Genomic DNA, 23,534 nt, shown 5'->3' with positions numbered 1-23,534 from the left:
TAATCAAACAGAAAAAATTGAGTCCAGAAAAGATTCATAAAAAAATGGACTATTCTATTTCCCTCCATGTTTTGACATGCACCGGAAACTGGAGTTGTAATACAAGACTGGTACCTTATATGTAACACTATTTCACTCTTTTTTGTTTGTTACTATGTAATTAAATAACTAGAATTGGTAGTACTTTTATAACAGTTTTGAACTCTGAAAGTTATGAGTCATTTATACAAATATAATGACTGGACAATAATGATTTAGCAATTAACCATATTTGATAATTCAGAGATAAATTTCTCTCTGATGGAAATAGGTTACAACAGGAAAATGTGATTCCAAAAAACACATCATCCTTTTTTTTTAAACCAGATATCTGCATTTATATTAGATTGACGAAAAACCATTGATATATTGCAAATACTGATATGTGCCATTAAATAAGCTGTGCTTTATGTCTTTATGATGAGGAAATGGTTTTATTTCCCCAAAATGACCCCTGTCCAGTATGTCAATGGTGATGGTCAAGTTTTTTATAGTGCAACATTAAACATGGAATATTAATGTCCAGACAATGAATTGAAATCAATATTTCCATATACAGGAAGTTTATGAAGAGAATAAATTATTTCATCACCCTAACATTGACAACTTTCCAGGAAACTGTTTCCTGATGTAAAAATATTTCCAGACAATTTATATATCTAAGCATTTCAGTTCTCACATGATATCATCCATAAAATAATATTTATTACTGAAAAATCTCATAAACAATTTAATTCAAACACATTTCATGAGTTTTATGAAAGTGTTAATTAAATTGCATGAATATAAATGTTTTTTTTATTCTGAATTAAATCTACAAGCTATAGCTATTACAGACATAATTAACCTAACACCTAACTTTTAACAAAAATACTAAAATAAAACATGTAACCTATTTCTGACCTACTATCCTTCAAAGCATTTTGAAAATATTTATAATTAGGTCAAGTCAACATGTAATATTCATTCAAAGCATTTTGTGAATGTTTATAATTAGGTCAAATCAACATATGATATTTAAGATCAAAAAGTATTTCCAGAATATTCAAGTCAAAGAAATGCTTCGAAAACCACACATCCAATCCCGTAATGACTATAGACATTCCTAGTACAAAACTTCTTTCACTAAAGCAAAGTTCACTCATTTGAATCTTTGAAACAAACATTAGTAACTACCTCTCTCTGGAGAGAACACCCTGCACTCAGTTACCTTTTATAAAGTTACTATAATTTTTTAAACATCAATAAGAAATGTTCTAGTTCAGATGTACTTGAAGATACGATAAGATTTTCTGATAATCTTTGATCTGTTTAACTGGTAGAAAAATGAATTATATCTTCATAAATATAAAGAATATTTAATAATATGATGTTTTTATTACCAAAGAATTATAAGCTCTAGCATTATCACAACTACATATGAAGCTTAAGCAAATCTGACTTTTCAACTTCCTGCTGTGTGTGTGCTATGGAACTATGGCTGTTTGCTCTTTTATCATGTTTATCATGTCCAGGTATGGATTGTGCAATTGGACAAGATATTTTTTTTTCTTCAAATTGACAGCTTTTTTCCAATGTGTGGTTCTAGTAAGATACCCCTACCCCCTTAGGTCACAAGGTCATGTTTAAAAATTGCCTCCGGTCACCAGGTAACTTTAAAGCAAACTTATATAATTATAATACATGAATGTTTTCTCTATTTTTTAAAAAAAAATTTGTATAGGAACTTGAATGGACTCAGGGGGGTGGTTTTGGGGACACAAGGCCAAATAATTCATCTGTTTTTGTAATAGGATCTTATGTCAATTTTTTTCTCAGGTCTAGCCAACTTTGGTTTATATATTTGTCCTTCAAAAGGCCATTCAAATTCATGAAACTATCATAGAATATGCCAAGATCTTAGGGTTAATACCTTTTTAAGCAAGCTGGATCACTGGAAAATTTGGGACTTTTGGGCAATGGCATAATGTTGGCAAGGAAAGTCTTTTCAATTTTCAAACTAAAGCACCATTTTGTTCATTTTGACAAAGAACGTCCTACTTTTTTACTTTCTTAACAAATTTACTGTTATATCAAACAAATTCTGACAACCCTATTAATAGCATGATTTAGTAACTAAAATATTTACTTCAAATCAACCTTTCAAATAATGAGTGGTATGGAGCATACTTAATATGGAGGAACAGCTTGATTTCTTAAATACAACAGCTCAACAATCTTATCAGATAATATCAATCCTCAGTCAATATGTCCTCCGTCAATATTGCATGTCTGACAGTAATATTACTATGCTAATCATATCATCAAATTGCATTTTTTCTGTAATTTTTACATCGATGATGCAGGTCTGCTGTCATCGAAAGCCTGTTATTACACAAGATGGAAGATACCGATTAAAAACCAGAAGGTTGAACAATTATTTTCGATTATTTTCGTGGTATTTTTGACATGGGAGAGGCATGTCAGCTGTCATCTTTAGCATGTTTAACCACAAGATTGTAGATATGCTATCCTTATATAGCAGTTTGATTGGCAGGAACAATTAATTCCATGCAATTAGAGAAAATTTGAGAAATCGTAAACTCCTGAATGAATATAATCATATCTTTAGAAACCTCCCCCTTTTTAATCATTTTTTGACAGGATAAGATTAATTTGTGGTTTGTATCAATTGTTCACCATGATTTAAATGTCTTAGTGAAAACATACATACATATGTATCTTACAGACTATAAATTACCAAAGGCTGTTCATTTAATGTCTATCTTGTAATGGGAATTCAATACAATTCCATGGGTAAAACCTTGTGTGTATTTCATGGGAAGATTACAAAGATTAAAGAGTTTTAATAACAAAGTATAATTTCCTACAAGCTCATATATATATATGCAGAATATGTCAAAAATCAAGAATTTAGAAAGAACAATTTTCAACCAAATCCTCCTAAAACAATGAAAACTGGTAACCTTGAAAATAAATGAACCAGTATTTAATTAATATACATATAACTGTTATCTCATATTAATCCATCGGTATATCATCTTTTTCACTCCTTGTATCACAAAAAAAGAAGAAACATTAAATCTTGCTTTGTTCGTTACAAATACTATTAATAGTACATGTATTACAATGTATTGTAAAATTTTTATTATTTACTCATATTCATACATGTGAAAATTATTGAATGTTGATGCAACGATTAACCCAAATCTTTTTTGCTCATGAGAAATTGGCCTTATTTTGGAATTCTTTTCAGATCAATACCAATTTCTACCATCAGTGACTTTTGGTACTTATTTGTGTGGCACAACAACTCTCTAATCTAGATAATAATTAAAGGATTATATAATTTGCCAGTTTAAATTTTGCAGAGACCTGTATCAACTGAAACACTGAACACCCACCCTGTCTGTGTTATTATACAGGTATTTAGTACTACACTAGCTTTACTCATCAAGGCCTGCCAAACTGTTACCTCTTCAAACACACACTGGCACCCTTATCAATAGATATTAAGACAAGAGACCACTCTATTAAACCATTAAAGAGACAGACATCCATTGAAAAAAGATCACAAACAACTATGTTTTTACAAGATTAAACATTGCACTGCAGACAGATGTCGATTTTGTCTGGAGAAGATAATTTCAATTACAAAAATACATTGGCTTTGCAAAAATCATCAGCTTATCTTGTCAAGTGCAATTTTGTCAATGAAAGGATCTCAATAAAAGGAAAGGATGTTATTAGAAGTGTATTCTTATTGGATAGAACAAACCTAGACATTTTACCACTAAATCAAGAGAGTTAATTTGACCCTATATATGACTTTTTACAAATTTACACATTTTTGTATGTTGTATATTAGTCAGTAGACCAAATTCAATACACTTCATCGAATAGAATAAGACTTGACAATTCACCACTAAATCAAGATAGTTTATTATAATTTGCCCTGTTATCTAGCCTTTTATAAATTTAACAATTTTCTATGTTGAATATCAAGCTATCAGTTAAGAGACCAAATTCAATACACTTCAGTGAATAGAACAAGACTAAACAATTCTCTTTTATTTAAGAGAGTTAAATTACCCATTATCTATAAACTTTTTACAAATTTACACAATTTTTTATGTTGAATATCAGGCTATCAGTAAGTTGACCAAATCCCAAATTCAATACATTTCAGCAAACAGAACAAGATTCGACAATTCACTATTATTCAAGAGCGTTAAATCGTCACAATATCTTACTTTTTACAAACTTACACAACTTTTTATGCCGAATATCAAGCTATCAATAATTAGACTTTTAACTAATTTAAACATTTTTTATGCTGTGTATCAACTTCAAGCTATCAATAATTAGACCTGACCAAATTCCATAAATTTTAGTAAATAGAACAACATGAACAAGACTATAAGAATAAGAATATTTATTATTCCAATCAAGGGCCCTTGATGGGCAGCATAACATGTACCCATAAAACAATACATCATGATTTGTAACAGAAAAACATTTTTATATATTAAAATGAAACATTAAAAAGTTCAGACAGATGTTATTATCTTCATTCTATAAAAAATCACATACATTTAATTCCAGGCAGGATCAGACAATACACTATCATTCAAGAGAGTTAAATTGAACCATTATCTAACTTTTATGAATTGACACAAATTTTTATGGTGAATATCAGACTTTCAGTTAGTAGACCAAATCCAATTCATACTTCTGCAATTGTGCACATCTAGTTAAACATGCAATACACAGTACACTCAATATCAATTTTTTTCACTCATTCAATATGAATAACCCTAAAAACCTCAGACAATTTCCCACAATCTTTTTCTGCATCATAAAACAGACCAGAATTTATCAGGAAGTATTGACATCAATTTCCAATACTTCTGAACAGTTATACTATGAGTTAAAATGATGACCTTAATGACCTTTCCTCACATTTTATTGCCATTATTATGCATGATGGGATATGTCATGAGAAAGCCATTATGATACTGATGATTTATGGGTAAAATAATCCCATGGTAACCTCATTATTATTGTCATAACATCACATTAGGAAAGTGCTTTCCATTGTGAACTGTGAAAATGTAAACTGTGACAACTATATATGCACCAATTTCAAAATTTGCGTACATGTTTAATTTTGGTAGTAGACATTTTACAAAGATATAACTGTCCTTGTTAAAAAACCCTGAACAAAATTAGATTCCAAAATAATCTGAAATAAGGAATTTATCAGAGTAAGCTCCCTTCTCTACTAGTTTTAATAAAAATTGGGTTACACATCTCATTAACCTATGCCTTCTACGATATTTTTTTTTTCGAGTCTATCACAAACCTTCCATTGATGACAAATATTTACTTAAATCTAAGGTGGATTAACCATGCCTATATATAGAACCATATAGATTAACAGGGTTGATCACAAAAGATAACTATCCATGGATATAAACAAAATGACAAAGATGTGAACAAAAACAGGTGACATAAGGCCTTCAACAATGAGGAAAATGCATACCATATATATTGTAAGCCATAAAAGGGGCTTGGGATATTTTACACAGATGCGGATCTAGTATTTTGAAAAAGGGGGGCCCACAGGCCTCCAAACTAGACAAAATTTGTAGTGAAAAACCAGTAAAAAGTTTGCATCAACCATAAATAAAGCTCCATAAGAGGGGGCACCCCTCCTAAATCCACCCCTGTAACAAAATGTGAGACAATTCAAAAGATAAAACCAAATCACCTAATTCATATATATATTCAACAACAAAAACAATTCATTGGCATGTGTAGCTCCCTCTAACAGATATTTTACTTTCTGCAGGGAAGAAAGGTCTCCCCCTCTATAACTCCTCCAAATAAATAAACTTCCTCTGTTGCCTGCTTTAAAATTTAATTACCACCCAAGATAAAGTTTATGATAAGATTTCTGAATTTTAAACACATAAATTATAATCAAATGGTAATTACCTTTATCATTATAATGATTTATTTCTTACACAACTTATATTCAATTAAAGATTTGATAAACAAACTATGCAGGGGGTTCTGGGGTAAGATTAGTATGTGTTTCAAAAAACAATGTTGGCGATTTCATTACCTTCAAAACTGGATACAAGGTGTTCATTTATACTGTGTTTAACCTAAATTGATTTCTTTCAATACAGAAACAGGTATCCTGCTCGTTTTACTATTTATTCTAACTTCAAGATATCTCATATAGTTTATAAGATATCTCATATAGTTTTTAAGATATCTCATATAGTTTATAAGATATCTCATATAATATATAAGATCTCTTATAAAGAAAATTATATGAGATATCTTATAAATTATATGAGATATCTTATAAACTATATAAGATTTCTTATAAACTATATGAGATATCTTATAAAGTTAATCAGATATCTTGAAGTTAGAATAAATAGTATTAAGTAAAACGGCTTGCCATTGGATGGTGATATTTGTTGAATACTGTACATTCAGAAATTATTGCTATGTTTGTTTTATTGCAAAAATTGTGATGTTAAGCAAGTAAAGAAAACTGGCATTTAAAATTTAGATAGCCCTATTTATATGTAGCATTTCCAGAAATAGCAATAATCATAGGCATTCAACTCCATTGTTCTCATGATCACATGTTAGTTACTACTCTGCTGACAATTTATGAAGTAACTAATGTGTTGTTCAGTCTGAGAAAAGTGGGACGAAAAAGTTTGTTAAGCTAACAGACAACGGACAAATAAGGGAACAAATCGACAGACAAGCAAACAGATATCGGGGCTTTTTATAGCTGACTATGCGGTATGGGCTTTGCTCATTGTTGAAGGCCATACAGTGACCTAAAGGTGTTAATTTCTGTGTCATTTGGTCTGTTGTGGAGAGTTGTCTCATTGGCACATCTTCTTATTTTTATAGATGAACAGACGGTCAAGGTGAAGGCAATTTAGTCCAAAAGTGGGGTTAATATCATAAATTAAAAGTGAAAGTGGAATTATTTGTAGACTGTCATACCTACGCCTTACAGGTTTATAATCATTAAAAAAAGGCAATTGTACCAATTGCAGTAATGAAGAATAACTTCAAATTTCTTTCACATGTGAAGGTATTTTTAGAATTATGGGCGATCACACAGGGCATTCAAAAACATTTCATAGACCAGGGATTTCCAATTGCTGATCTCTCCTTCTTAATTTTGAGTGTGAATTATCACAATATCGGTGAAATTGTGATTGTAAGCATGGTAAGGAGATTTCAGTAAAAAATAATGTTAGCAAAAGATTGTTTTCTTCAATAAATTTCTTTATAGTCCCCGAATAAAATCCCAGGAGGGCTTTTTCAATTATTACAACTAATAACAGGATATATTTTATGTATGAAACTTATCAGAAAATGGATATTACATGTATTGAATCAAATAATTGGTCATTAACAACATACATTTCAGCTTTTATCTGTAAAATATTGGGTAAAAAATCTCACTGTCAATTTAAATAACCAGAGCATTCAGCATAAAAGATTACAAATAATTTTCATGTTCAGATTAAATGTTTAAACTTCCAATTAATTTCTTGTAAGTGAATAGATTTTGAAGTTTTAAATCCCTGTGTAAATTCAAATTTTATTTGAAATTTGTGTTGGTGTCATTCAATTTGACCTTCAGGGTTGACATCTTGTCACAACCATAAATAAAGATTACATTTCCCTTTTATCCACATGTCATAATATTTACATAACACATGTACAAAATGTCTATGAACAATTCTGATTTCCTAACTTGCTAAAACTATTTAATTTTACATATTCTAAGATACATGTATTGTCAGCATTTTTAGTCTTCATCCTTGGCTTTCAAATTTAAGTTTTAAGTACTAGTGTTCCTGACACTTAGGCGCCAATTTAATACAGCTATATATATATATATATAGGGGAAGGCTTAAATAGCATTACCGTAGAAAGGCTTGTATAGTCCGCGGTTTTATTCTGGAAAATTGGACCTTCCAGACGGGGTGCGGACTATAGAGTACAATAAGCAAGAAATAAGAGAAAAATTTCAATTTCGCGGGCGAGGTGGTTTGTTTACGTTCCGCCATCTTTGTTATTTATATTGTAGAGGGCGCTCTTATCATTTTTCAAACTAATAATTTTAACTCATCCATATTAATAAGTTATTTCTATTTAATATCAAATTAATACTGATAAATACAAAAACTAAACCTTTCATTACAAATTACTCGTTTCTTTTCAATGCATTGAAAGGTTGAAATAAACTGGTATCTGCTTGATTGAAACGATACAAACATAGTGAAAAAGACAACCGTAAACCAGCTTAGAATTTGTAAACTACAAAACGTAATAGGTTATTGTTCGTTCCGTTTTGGTGTTCCATACTGACTAATATGGTTTGTATTAGCTTAAGACCCTTCAAACATTAATGTGATAGATATATTAAAGACTGTTTTACAAAAGGATGGAACTGTTTTACTTTCAAAGTCGTATTATAGTGATATCTGTTATGTACGGATTTCGACTCTTTCCAGTTAATTTCTTCTTTTACACGTGCTTTTTAAACTTCCTGTTTAAACATACACAAGTTTCTAAATTGTTTTTAAGTGAATTAAACTTATTTTAACAATCATGAAGCGTTCTAGAATCACTTACAAGCAGTTTCAGCTTCTGTTTGATGATGGAAAACAGGTTTTTTGAAGAAAATAGGATTTGAAATTACCGGAGTTTCATTAGACCTTTTCTAACAGTTACAAAAAGTATTTTTACCTAAAATTTCGTGGGGAGAAGGGGGTGCGGACTATGTACCAGTGCGAATTATACAAGCCTTTCTACGGTATGTAAAATAAGGAGATGTGGTGCAATTGCCAATGAGACAACTATCCACCAGAGTTAAATGGTGTTGATGTTAGCAACTAAAGGTTGTCTTATAAAGCCTTCAACAATCAGCAAAACAAATACTGCAAAGCAAGCTACAAAAAGCCCCCTGACAAGACAAAATATAAAACAATTCAAATGAGTGAAGCAATGACCAGATTAATGTAAACGAAAATAAATGATAAGTACTTATATAGAACACTGTTTGAAACCTCCAGGAAAACAATTTTCAGAGCATATCATAATTATTTTTCACCCACACCATGCATGCCAAAATATAAACAAAGCCATTGTTGGCTAAGGAGGCATTAAGAAACAAACAAGCAATCAATTTATTTGTCTGAGGCCGAATGAAAAATCTGTGTACAAAACATAGAACAGATGCACAGCGTGGTAATTTTTTGCTCATTTCAATAAATCAGAGCACATCACACTCACTGGACAGATTAAAGATTCATCTGTCACTAAACTACTGCATAAAGATGCTTTATTGTGTAACAAAACTCATTCATAGTGTTCACACTTGAAGTTGTCTTTAATTTAGAAAGACAGGGGATCAAGAGGGGAAATCTCTTACTAAGTATGAAGCTCAATAAAACATGTTTTGTGTAGTTCAGGCTTGCTGTATTTGGCAAAACATTTCTGAGTTTTAGGTCCTCAATGCTCTTCAACTTCATACTTTATTTGGACCTTTTCACTTTTTTGATTGGAGCGTCATTGATGAGCCTTTTGCAGACGAAATGTGCATCTGGCGGACAAAATTTCAATCCTGGTATCTATGATGAGTTTATTTGCTGTCTTAATGACATAATACCTAACATCTCCTTTTATTCTTTTTGATAAAACTTTCTAGGTAAAATAGTCATGGAAATGGAATTAAGAATTAAAGAGATCGTAATAAATTTTCTTTCCCTCACATCTGTCTCGTCTTAATCAGTTCTAAGGAAATGTAATACCGTCTTTGTCAACAAGACCAAATTACAAAGACTTCCAAACAGGCTGCCAATATAACCAAAATTATACTGGCACTTCAATAAAAAAAAAGACAAATCTATCCCATAAACCTCCTTGCCTTTAAAACCAATCATTTAAACTTGACAAATGTATTAAAGAGAGATCTTTGCCATCTGTTAGACTAAAACACATCATGAACGATTGACGATTTTTACAAGTCATTGAATTCCATGTTTTTTTAGAAAGACAGAAATTAATTTCTTATTTTTGATTCCTGTTTGAATCTACCGATAATAATTGATTTTTTAATCCAATATGATTTACATGGTAAAGTGGCTAGGCTTTTAAAGCAATATTTATTAATATAAGAGTATGTTTTTGAATTACTTTCCAATATACCGTTATTAAAATCAGATTACGATTACTTTGTTAAATTCTTTTCAACAATCGTCAGATAAATACTAAATAACATTATTATAATATTATAAAACAATAGCTCAATGTCATTCTATCTTGAGGCAATGCTGTGAAATTACACAATCATATTTAAAAAGTTAAATCAACTAAAAAGACTAATCCTCTTTGTGTTGGATGAAGTCAATCTTCTCAACACATTCAAAACCTGTTTCAAAAGAACCGATACAATACAATGCAGAACAAACTAATTTGAAAGATGGACAGATTTAAAAGACGACAAAAAACTTCATTACTGATTGTATCACACAAGAGCACCGGATTAACTTTGGTAGACAATTAGATAAAATAATTATTCTTTTCTGCATTTTGCATGTTACACGTCGCGTAGTATGACCTTATATCATCAATGTTGCAAAAAAGGGGCCATAAATAGGGTACCATTATTAATTCTAATCATAAAGATCTTAGAAGACTAATAAATTTTGTCTAATACACAAGAAATATCCCGAAAAATTGATTAATTCTAATTGACTTATAATTTATTTAAAAAAAAATAATTTCAAAGTTTCAACACAAAATTTAACACATTTTTTCCCTAACTTATACCTAAAACTTACGCACAGCTATAAGCGCCAAGATGTATTCAGGAGACAGACATATTGGCATTTTTAATTATAATAATTACGAACCCATTCCAATAATTTTTTCTTCTTTTGTCACAATGATGATTCACTTTTTATCAAGAGTGTCAACTTATTCTTTAGTGCCTTTCAAAGTCTCATTTAGATAATTTCTATTTTTTGCAATCAACCATAATACCTGATATTAATATTGGAAATGATTTCAAAACAGGAAAAGAGATATTAAGAACGTTCCAAAGTCCCTTTTCATTTAAACAAAGAATGAAAATTGGCAAAAAGAGAAACAAATAATTATTAAAAAGTTCTATCTTTATTTGAATCGTTTAACATGTTTTTTCTTAATTATCAATACTCAAGTAAATTGCCATTGATTGGTATTCCATAAAATCACAAGCTATTTGCTATTCTAAAAAAAAACATTATTTTAAATGAGTAATTTTTCCTGTTTTGAAGTTCAGGCTTCAGATCATTTTCATTATAAATTATTTTTTATACTGCCTATTTTTACATGTTTAATTACTCCCTTATAATTCATACATATTCAATAAAATAGCAAGCTTTAATTGCTATTCTAAAACAATTTTTATAGATGAATAATTTTTCTAATTTTAGTAGGCTTCACAACTTTTTCAATTAACATTTCTTTATTATATTGTCTATTTTTACAAGTTTATTATTAATAATTCCTTAATAAGTTAAAAGCCTGGTATTCAATAAAATTGCAAGCTAAACTTGCTATTCTTAAAAAACATTATTATAAATGAATAATTTTCCCCACTGGTAGTAGTATACAAGGCTTCACATCTTTTTCATTAAAATTTCTTTATTAAATTGCCTAATTTTACATGTTATTATTTATTATTTATAAATTATCTAGAATTGAAGTCTTTGAACGTTGCATCTCTATAATGTGTGTTAACTAAAACTATTATGCATTTCATACTTTATTATGGAAAAGAAAAGATATGGTTTAACGATTTTATGACACAAATGCACTACCCGCACATAAAACAGTACAATGCTGTTATTCATCTCAAATTCATAGTGATGCCTTCATCTAAGAGCAAAAACTTTCACCTCCACCTCACTGCAAGTGCTAGACAGCTCCTAGCACAGGTGTGAGGAGAATTCTTAGTTAATTGTTGAACAAGCTACAACTGTGCATTGAGCGCAGTTATTCGTAATGCATTTTCCATAGGGTACAAGTGGTGTTCCATATTTTAATTCTCGAAGACTACACAAACTAGGAGAAAATGGGTAGCATTTCCTGTTACTAGAAATGTCAGTGTTGCATAACAACCAAAAAAATATATATGGTCATGCAGCAAAAATTGACTTAAATGCAGTTGAAAAACATCGTCTATTTTTTTCGCTTAATAAAAAAGGCAGATTTTTAATGGTCCCGACATGCAGATATTGAATATATTTTCTATACTTTGTAAAATGTGAATTTGATTTTCTGGATTTTTTCCTGTATCATCCAATCAGAAGCCATACAAGATTCTATGCTGAGTACCATCTTGGGGTAAAAAAACTTGCCGGGAAAATGTAAACAAATAATTGCGCTCTTGTTCAGTGGTGGATCCAGAACTTTTTATAAGGGGGAAGGGGGCACTGACTGCCATAAGAGGGGGTCGGCTACAGTCATACTTCAGTGATTCCCTATATACATGTAATCAACCAAATTTTTCCCACATAAGGGGGGCCCGGGCCTCCCAGGACCCCCTCCCCCTCCCGGATTCACCTATCTGGTAACCAGAGAGCTGCAGCTGTGTTGTCATATTCTTTCCCATGGTCATAGTTTTTCTACATGTTCACGTTAATATTTGTGTTTTTGGTTTATTTTTTGGTTTATCTAGAACTTTGTTTCCATTCCATGTCAGAACATCATCTTAATGAAATTTGAATCAAACCAAGAATTTGCAAGAAAACTTGTTTAACACATGTAGAATTTAGTAAACTTGTTCCTCCTGTTTCAAGAAATCTTATCATCATTCACATGTGTACTGGCAATGTTAAAATATTCATTAAAGAAAAAAAATTTACATTTTCGCCATAACTCTTTCTTCTGTGTATAATATCCCATTTTTAAGAAATAGTTTCTTGTAATTGAAAACAAAGAAATAATCAATTTGACTAAATAAACAAATACCCATGTAATTACAAAAATCTAAGCTATAAATCTATCTTTTATCCATAGTCTATTCTTGGGTAATCATTTATTTAACCATTAGATAACGGTCCATTCTCTATAAACTGAGATTGTTGTAGGGATCTCTTTAATCAATTCTAACTTCTGTCACAAAAATGTTTTTTAACTGAGGCGGAGATTGTTTTCTTTCAAATTAATCAGTTTAATGATAAAATTGCATGCTAACAAATGTCCCATATTGTCAACAAATATCAATGCATTTCATTAAAATTGTTCAATTCTGTTAACTAATTAAAGCTACGCTGAATATTAATCATTCCTATAAACATGATAAAAAATATTTGAATCCCTATCCATCATGATAGAAAAGAAAGTTTTGGTTTTTTTTTCAATTGCCATAAAAATGTCAACAATTTTTTTCAGTATTGTCGGTAATAACATTTCAATTTAGCTTAAATTAAAATTTTGCATTTTGCATCTCAATGTCATTTTCATTTTAATGTTTAAGGAATGAGGAAGGACAATTGACCTTGGGGATTTTCTGTATTCTGCATATTAAAAAGGAAAAAAAATATCAAAGGGAACTTCGAAAACCAATTCATCAAAACAGACAGCTTATATAAAATGTCTTTTTTGGCCAAACAACAGCCATATCAATAAAACACTTGACAGAGAACAAGTGAAAGAGCAACAAACAAACAACAAAAACAAAAACATGGGCAAACTCATGATACTCCAGAGGGGTAAGCAGTTCCTGCTCCACCAGTTGACCCACCAGGCTCCTTATGTCAAATAAAAATTCTGGTTATAAGCCATGAATAAGGGGGTGATAATTGAGGAGAGGACAAGTGAAACACATATATACATGTATGTGGTCATCTGTGACACAGAAATTTCATAATAGTCAACTAAATCACTGTCTGTTAAAGCTGAAGAGAAGTCTTTTACTTCATCATGTTCATCATTTAGAACCAACTCTTTTTTCAACAGCTTCCATGTATCGAGTCAAATTATTTTTTCAATTCTATACATTTTTTTAACAAAACCTGACACAGAAAAACATTTATGGTATAACGATTTTTAGGCAAAACAATGTGTATCATTTTGTGAGAGTGCTACAAACCTTCTATTATCATCTTGTAAATTTAATTTTTGGCCATCTTTAATCCATTCTATCGTAGGAGTTATCTCCCCATTGGCAGTTAAATCCCCTACAAAAACAGCACAATCAAACTGAGCTGTTTGGTCCCTGATAGCTATCACATTCGTTGGTTCCACGGAGAAATAAAAATCAGTAAATTTTGGCACATCAACAGCTGAAAAAAAATTAAAATACAATGTTAAAATAATAATAATCATAATTAAACATTTAAAAAGAAAATAACTTTATGTTTTAGGATTGGCACATGGAGTTGTGAAAGTTTTGCCAACTCTGCAATGTAAGTGGCAAAATCAAACTAAGCTGTATTGACAGTGTGATATATGGCTTGCAATATGGGACATGCACAATTCAATCTTTAAAGATAGAGCTGTGACCTCTGATTTAAATGTCTATTTTTAGTAAATATGTGTTGTGGGATTACTGTCTCTGCGACATTTACCCACATCTTCATTTATTCACAGATGTAACATACCAAAAGTCCAAAACAGGTTGTTTTGATTTTATATGGATGAAATCGTAAATTTATTTTTCAAGGCAAATCGCAATCAGAAACAAATATTGGCATCAATCACATGACTTTGTCAGTAAAATCTATTTCAAACATATGCATGTACAAATGTAACATAAGGAAAGTCGAAAATAAGTTGTTTTGATTTTCCATGGATGAACTTTTAGTTTTAAAATTATTTTTCAAGGCAAATAGCCATCAGAAACAAATATTGGCATCAATCACATGACTTTGTCAGTAAAATCTATTTCAAAGATGTAACATACGGAAAGTCCAAAACAAGTTGTTTTGATTTTAGATGGATGAACTTTAAAAATTATTTTTTCAAGGCAAATAGCCATCAGAAACAAATATTTGCAGCAATCAGTGAATCACATAAACTCCTCAGTAGACATGGTAGAATCTATTTCCCTGGAACATTAGACAAGAAAACATATGGAATCTGTCATGCCTCTGTGAAAAAACAAATTTCATGGGTAATGTTTTGATTGCTCATAATCATGTAAGTTTCTGATTAACAAGGATCGTCAGTTTCCACAAAGGGAAACAGAATATGTAGCTCAAAGTTTTAAATCCTTGGGGAGAGATTTGTCTATGAAAATACAGTTTTTCCCAATTACTAGAGAATTCACAATCAGATATGTCAAGCAGAAGATCTGATTTTTCGATATAAACATACAAAAAGATGTTCTATCAACAGGATGAGTTGTATAATGTTGATTCAGGATTTTAATAGCAATCTAAAAACTTAAGTTATGTTCAAACTTACACAAAAAAATGTATCTTTGTCTTAACATTTTTTTTACAAATAAGCAGTTATTTCAGGGTTGTTGTATTTTGTTTCATCAAAATTATACAGGAGGAGTAAAACAAAAGATTTTCATATTTCAATAAGTGTAATAAGGGATTTTTTTAATCTGTTCCAATTTCCAATATGAAATACTGGCAAGACTCCAATTTGAACCCCATAAATTATAAAGGGACATAACTTAAACAGTGTTCCAGCTTGAATCTCAGGGCAGAAGGGTGCTAGTTGTCTGAAAGGGCACTTTAGCGTTATAACCCAGATTTTAAGGGCAATGTTGGACAGTGTATAAATTACCTTGAATATTGCTAGGCTCAGCTGGAGAACATTAGTTGTATTTAAACCATATTCAGAAATTAATGTTCTTGATGTTGGTTCCAGTAAGAATTTGTTTTCATCAAATTATCATACCATGAAGCAAGGCATATCATTTTGATGTTAATCTAAACAAACTTGTACATTTGGTATGGAAAATAATAATCAGAAATTTCAATGTTTTATAACTTATACCAAAATAAACAAGTAGTTTTGGAAGATGGAGTTATACATGCAAAATTGAATGTTGAATGTAATTAAATTATCTACATTTAAATTACTTGTTCAAACATATAGAATATATGTTATTGAGAGTTATTTATTATCATTTGAATTGTTACAAAAAAGTATTTTTAAGTGCACACCAAAGTGCTCCTCAGTAAGGAGTTTTATAAATATAACAGGTGAGACAGGAGATGATCATATTTTATATTGATGCTATAATATATTGCAGAAGGTATAAAGTTATAAACAGTTACTTTTTTCTCCATCATTTGTTAAAAATAAATTTGTTGAGTGCTCCTATGTCAGGAGGATTATAAAATACAAGAAGTATTAAAAACAGGAAGTGAATATTCAAAAATTCTTGTTATGTTCAAAGATTTCTTTGATTCCTCTTTAAATTTCATACTCATGGTTATGAAACAAAACATTTTTTTTACCAATTAAGTCAAAACTATGTTTGCCTTTAAAATTGTTTAAGATTTTATTTTTTATGTTATGCCTACTGAAATAAATTTTTTCAGGTGTACATGCTGTACATAAACATTACAAATGGATAACATGAGGACATTTCATTCTGTATTAAATATCTAGTATTTGTTCAATTATCTTAAATCTTCTAATTAGCAGTAAACAATCATTAACAAAGGTGATAAAACTACCAAAGCACTAGGTATTTAACTTAATCCCATTGTCAGTTAATTAGTGTTACACAATCAGGTAACAATTTTACCGGAAACGCCGGTAGGCATGAAATTTGGAAATTTTATTTTTTTGAAAAGGCAGAGGGGTGCATTCTTTTACTTTGGAGGGCAGAAGGGCGGGGGTAAGGGCACCAAGGGCGGGCCGTCCTTCTATTTAGGGCACGCGGGAACACTGTTAAAGAGAACTGTAAAAGTGACGCCACCAAAATTCGAAGTTGATCTGAGTTTTGTGGTAAAAAGCATTGTGTAAAAGTTTCATAACATTTGGTTGAGGCAAACTGAAGTTAGAGAATGGAAACGAAAAATTCAGCAGTTTTTCCAGATATAAAGGGGCATAACTCTAAATTGTATAAATGACGCCACCAAAATTCAAATTTGATTTCAGTTTTTGTGGTAATAAGCATTGTGTATATGTTTCATAACATTTGGTTGAGGTAAACTAAAGTTAGAGAAAGGAAGTGAAAAATTCAGCAATTTTTCCTTTTGTAAGAGGGCACAACTCTAGACCAGTAAAACTTTTACCACCAAATTCATACTTTGAATTGTGTTTTGTGGTTAAACTTTTATAAAATTTGGTTGAGGCAACCTAAAGTTAGAGAACGGAAACTAACTTTGGGACATATACATAAGGACAAGGGTACTACTTGTCGCCCCCTCTGATGCAGCTGGGGGCATAAAAAAATAACTCTACATTACAATATTGTATTGATAAGATCATTATAATCTAAACAAAAAAACTAAAAAGGAAACTATTAACTTTGCATCTAAAATAATAACAGAAAACATTTACACCTAAAGATAAAATGTGAAGGTGTACGAACTTATCTGTATTCTTCTTTGGCAAATTTTTGTCCCCTTTCCCCCTACCCTCACCTTACTCCCAAAAATAACAAACAAAAACAAACTAATAAACAACAAAAAACAAAAACATTATCTCTTCTGAAAATATGAAGTCAGACATTCAGCCTTTAATGAAAACATGATAAGTTAGAAGCCTGTAATTCAGTGGTTGTTGTCTGTTGCTGTTTATCATATTTGTTTTTCATTTATCATTTTTATTGTTTTGTACATAAATAAGGTAGTGATAATCGTTCATGTTTGAATTGTTTTACATTTGTCATTTCTTGACCTTTTATAGCTTGCTATGCAAGCAGCAATGCTGGTTTTGCTCATGGTTGAAGTCTGTACGGTGACCTATAGTTGCTTACTTCCACGTCACTTAGTCTCTGTCTGGTGGAGAGTTGATTCATTGGTAATCATACCACATATACATATTTTACATTATAATATTTTTGTTCATGCAATGTGCAATTTTGTTCAAGGAGCACTCTGGTGAATTTACCATGATACCTCCTTCTGGAGCACCTGAGATCCCCCCCCCCCCCCCCCAGTTTTTGGTGGGGTTCGTGTTGCTTAGTCTTTAGTTTTCTATGTTGTGTCATCTGTTCTATTATTTGTCTGTTTGTCTTTTTATTTTTGACCATGGCGTTGTCAGTTTGTTTTCGATCTATGAGTTTGACTGTCCCTCTGGTATCTTTCGTCCCTCTTTTATGTGACCACCTTGAATGCATGGTGCAGACATTTTGAAAGAAGGTGGCATCAAAGTAATTGACTGCTGGTGGTGCAGTAATTATATCTTGGAGACTTTATTTTTGAGCTCTGAGAAACAGGTCTAAAGGCTGATATATATTTGTCTTGGCTTTTGTGCCTTGTGCAGAGGTCAGTTTGTCTTACTGTAGTGAACATTTGGACTGAAAATTTACCAATCCTTAGTCTAATTCTATTGACCAACTACAGGTAGCTTAAATATTCTACAGAATCTACATGCAGAAGACTTAACACCCAGACTCTTCATATCAGTGTTCTCCCCAGGGCCTTAAAACACTGTGGTACCCTAGTGCTACATTTTCTACCATGGTGCTATCGTGGATGATTTTATAATAGAATGTAAAGAGGCCATGGTGCTTTGTTTTATGGAAAACCAGTGCTATGTTAACCTCCATGGTCCTATTTGAAAATTCTGGGGAGAACACTGCATACCCATGGTAAACATTGCTGGCATTGGATGTTGTGTTCAACAGCTGGAATATATGGACCATGTCACATGTATAAATTGTGTATTGAGGCCAATTTGAGGGTATGACATAGTGTACAAGAGAAACAATATCAAATTTCTGAACTGTCCTTGAATTTATGTGTGTAAATGTCATTTGTTTTGTGAATCATATATACATGGGCCATAAAATATACTTAAACAATGATTGAATATTTATAAATGCATGATAATAGTAAAAGTTTGATTTATGATAAATTAATGATAAATTAGTTTATCATTTCGTATATGAAAACATATTAAAATCCAATTTTCTTACTATACAGAAACAAATTTTCAATTAAAAACTGGTACTTAAATATTCATCTATAAATGAAAATTGTGGATTGATATTATTCAAGAACATGTGTACTGTGTGAAAATGAGCTTAAAAACAGGATTATGAAGACAGCAGAGGTTCAAATAATTATAGGTCCGAGGTTTAGTACAAGTTGTTTCTGGGAGGGGACTTCTCATTTTTGAATTACAAAAGTCAAGGACCTCATAATTCTTTATTCAGATGCCTTTTACAGGACCTTTGACTTTCTTAAGGCGGACCTTTCACTTACAAGTTCTAAATGTTCTGGACTTTTCATTATTTCAAGCACATGTTAAGCTTTGAACATGCATTGTTCAAGCAATTAGTCAATTACAATTCAAAATGGTCGATTACATTAAATAGTCATGTTTTTTTTTTGCATTTTTTAAATAAGCTAAGTGCAAAAGAGCCAACAATTGAATTTTGTTCTTAATAATCTGTCTAAACCATTGAGGTACATGTAGGGTACTGAACATTCAAACTGTACAAAAACATTTAAATGTTTTCACAATTCTTACAAAATATTTCAACACTTACCATACAGCTGCTGTAAAAAATCCAAAATCACAAACAGTGAAAAAGTCACATAAAATGTTTCTCTCATTTTGCAATTGAGCATCACAGAAAAAAAAACTTAAATCCAAAATTATTTCCTTTAAGGAGTTACCTCCCCTTTCTCTCAGAAATCAATTATCTCCCTTTGTCAATTTAAGTAGACACACTAATTAACTATAATTCTACATGGTTACTTGTGTCCTTATTATCCAATCTTATATTTCACATGGTATACTTTGTAATCCATATTGAATGGTTTTGTTGGTTGACTGTGTTAATTACATGCTTTTGATGTTCTTGCTGAAAAAGAAAATGTAAAACATTTAAGAGATCTGCTACAAATCATGCCAATATAATAAAGATATATGTACTTTTAAAACTGTCTACAGTTGAGTCTGAATGCTTCACATTGCCTGTTATACTATTTCTGAATTTTTGTTTTTGTGTTCACATTCCATTATCAAAACAATTCATATCTGCAGCTTCTAAACACATACAGCATAGTTCAACCTGCTTCAAAATATTTCCAAAAGACTCTCACTGAACAAATGAATATAAATATGTGGGCCCAATCCAATTTAGTTTCACCATTTTAATAAACTCCTCAGTAAAACTGCAGGCATCACTCAAGCTAAAGGGATAATGCTAACAATTTCATCTATATTTTTTGCATAATTCAAGGTTTCACAGACCATATATCATGTGTACATTCCTTACCAATATAATCAAATTACAAGATATTAGCCACTTTATCAGTTTATACTTATAACTTTTATACCAAGCACAGACTAATTATGAGGATCTTACTACATTCTTGTGAGCAAACATTGCTAGATTTTGTTACCACAATTTCCAATATCATTTCAACTTTCATGCTTACATAAGGGGCTAAGGTTACCATGTTCATACAATTTGCAGCGTGTAACATCCTTAATTGATTTGATAAAGGTTTGTTAAAATGAGGGGGAAGTTCCCTGTAAGCTTAGACATTCAATCACATTGAAAGTTAAATTGTCACTCAACGTAAAACAGATGTATAGAACAATAATACATGTTTTATTCTGTTTGTTTTAATTACTACAATCAATTCTTCATTTTAATATCTATTTACAAGAGAAAGGAAAAAACATCTTTGTCCTTGTATGTGTAGCCAGAGTTGTGCCTTCATTTGCAAAATGGAGTAAAAATTACAAATATGTATGTTTATAAAAAGGCTGATGATACCAATGGAAAAATCAAACTCATAAGTTGAAAAATAAACTGACAAAGCCATGGCAAAAAAAGAAAAGGACCAAAAGACAAACAACAGTATACAAACACAACATAAGAAAACTGAAGACTGAGCAACCCAAACCCCAGCACAAAAACCAGGGTTGATCTTAGGTGCTCTAGAAGGGTAAGCAGATCCTGCTCCACATGTGGCACCCCGACTTGACAATACCCATTGTTGTTTTAGGGGTTGTCGAGAGGGGTGATATTATCTGTTTTTATTTCACTGGGAAGTCACCTTAGTTCATCGCAACCAATGTAATAAACAAGTGTTATTTGTATATTTTCTCAATGTTTGCCAACTCAGGCAGTCAAACTGAGGACACTTTTAAACAACAATAGAGTCTCAGCCATAACAAATCGCATGTTTACACCTGTAATTCATCATAAAAGCAATTCAGAACATGAACATCTTGAAAAAATGAGCTTGGGTTATTTTGATTAATATTTACTTCATCCATCATCTAGGGAACATAATTCTACTCATTAAAATTTCATCAATATCCAATAAAGGGGAGATAATTGGTAGGTTGTCTCCCTTTTTCTTTTATGAAGTTCAAGATCAGTGAACTGCAGAACATCCATTTATCATATCTACCCTCTGCATCAATATACTGTTACAGTGATTGGTGGTCCATTCATTTTCTATACAGACTTCATGAAATAATGAGAAAATAAATGCAGAGATTTTTTATCCTTCATTGATTGAGTTCAAGATTGTTGACCTGTTCGATGTCCTCATTTATCATAAATGCCAGAAAAGATACAACAAAAGAATATCAACTTTATACATATCAACAGACTATTTTTTGTCCTTTGCTATTGTAAATCTGTTTTCTTTTGTATTTTTAAGTTCTAGTTTGTTAATGTTGGCACTTATTGTTTTTTCTTCTGTCTTTTCAATTAACTTAAGCCTTGCTAACATAATACTTGTAATAAGTGGTGGTTTTGTTTTGTTTTTTTGTTTTCCTTTCTGAATGTCATCTCATTTTGAAGTTTAAATCATCTCTTAATTCATTTAACATCAATGCAGTATTTCTGAACTTAACAACAATTTGTCCATCATTAACAGACACGTCATGTGCATGACCAGATACAAAATGTACATGTAGAAATGGGAAAAGTTTTATAAATATACCACTGAAATTTCATATGCTGTACTCTTAGTCAGAACTGACAATGCTACATCTCAGATAAATTTCTATTGTCTTATGGTCTGAGGGTCTGAATAGGGGGAAAAGGGGGGGGGGGGGGGGGGGGGGATGGGTGCTTTCATTTCTGTATGCTTTAATTCTTATGGTCATTTTTCTCTATTCATCTTTACTTTTCATATTATTCTCTATTCTATATATTATAGAATGATATTATTCTCAATTCTTTATTTTTTAGCCTTTATTTCTCTTTTCTTTTTTATTTAGTCCATTTTTCTTTAGTATTAGCCCATTATTCTCTAAACCCAATCAAGACCCAAGATTACTAACAATTGATAACTGTTTTATCTCACCTACAAAATGGACTAACCCATATTTACACTATGAATTGACTTTAAACATCCATTTATCACCCATTCCCTTAAATAAGGTAAAATTCATGAAAGAATCCCCTTCTTCAATACTGAACAGTTTCATTTTGCTTTAAACCTTAATAAAAGATACAGGGCTAACATCATGTTATACATGTATGTGATCTAAATTTAATCATAGATTTTCAATGACATTCTTAAACATAGCATATCTGCAATTGTAATTATAAAACGAAAAGGCAAATTTTGTTGTACTTTATGGTACATTAAACTATTATGTTTGTTGCAAAATTGCTGATATAACGTTTAATCGATGAAAGCAAAAATTTGAATTTCATAATTTTATTGTAAATTTCATTTCAAGTATGTACCATACACAACAAATTTTCACTTAGCCAAACATCTGAAGCCAATTACACCTTGCAAAGATTGCAAAATATTCAGCACCCCCTGGGATAATTACATTTTTCTTGTTTAGTGCCTTTTCTTCCACTTCTAATCTTTTCTTTGATGATTACTATGTCACGCTGACACTGTAGTATTCACTAATTACATACCAAGCAAAAATTTTGATAACTTTCAGCAACTAGTTTATACACCTCACCACAAACATATGGACAAAATTGAAGCTTAGTAGCTGACCTTCAATATAATCACTCTAGAATGTTAGCCAGGAATTAGAAAAATGCTTACCAACCAAACAACTACTTTGCAGAACCGAAAATTCAGACAACTCGTACGAGAAGGACTGTATAAGTCTACCAAAATGAACTGATATTGACAGAATATTGCAGAAAGTACTATATGTAGATATAAGAAGATGTGGTATGAGTGCCAATGAGACAACTCTCCATCCAAGTCACAATTTGTAAAAGTAAACCATTATAGGTCAAAGTACTGCCTTTAACACAGAGCCTTGGCTCACACCGAACAACAAGCTATAAA

At 31.1% G+C, this 23,534-nt stretch overlaps 1 protein-coding gene across 8 annotated transcripts in view; it reads right to left on the bottom strand.

Annotated features, from left to right (window-relative positions):
* LOC127721682 (neogenin-like) overlaps positions 1-23,534 on the bottom strand; it is a 193,164-nt gene that overhangs the window by 51,904 nt on the left and 117,726 nt on the right. For all 8 annotated transcript variants that reach the window (XM_052228477.1, XM_052228476.1, XM_052228478.1 and 5 more), the window contains exons 2-3: positions 19,781-20,098; positions 14,240-14,432 (exon numbers count right to left, since the gene is read on the bottom strand). In XM_052228477.1, coding sequence (XP_052084437.1) covers positions 14,240-14,432; positions 19,781-19,862 — 275 coding nt within the window. In that variant the 5' untranslated portion in view covers positions 19,863-20,098. The remainder of the gene's footprint in view (positions 1-14,239; positions 14,433-19,780; positions 20,099-23,534) is intronic.

This window comes from Mytilus californianus, unplaced genomic scaffold (assembly GCF_021869535.1).
Source record: "Mytilus californianus isolate M0D057914Y unplaced genomic scaffold, xbMytCali1.0.p SCAF_12, whole genome shotgun sequence".
Classification (NCBI taxonomy): domain Eukaryota; kingdom Metazoa; phylum Mollusca; class Bivalvia; order Mytilida; family Mytilidae; genus Mytilus; species Mytilus californianus.
Note: the sequence above shows the minus strand (reverse complement) of the source record. Positions and strands in the feature narration are given on the sequence as shown.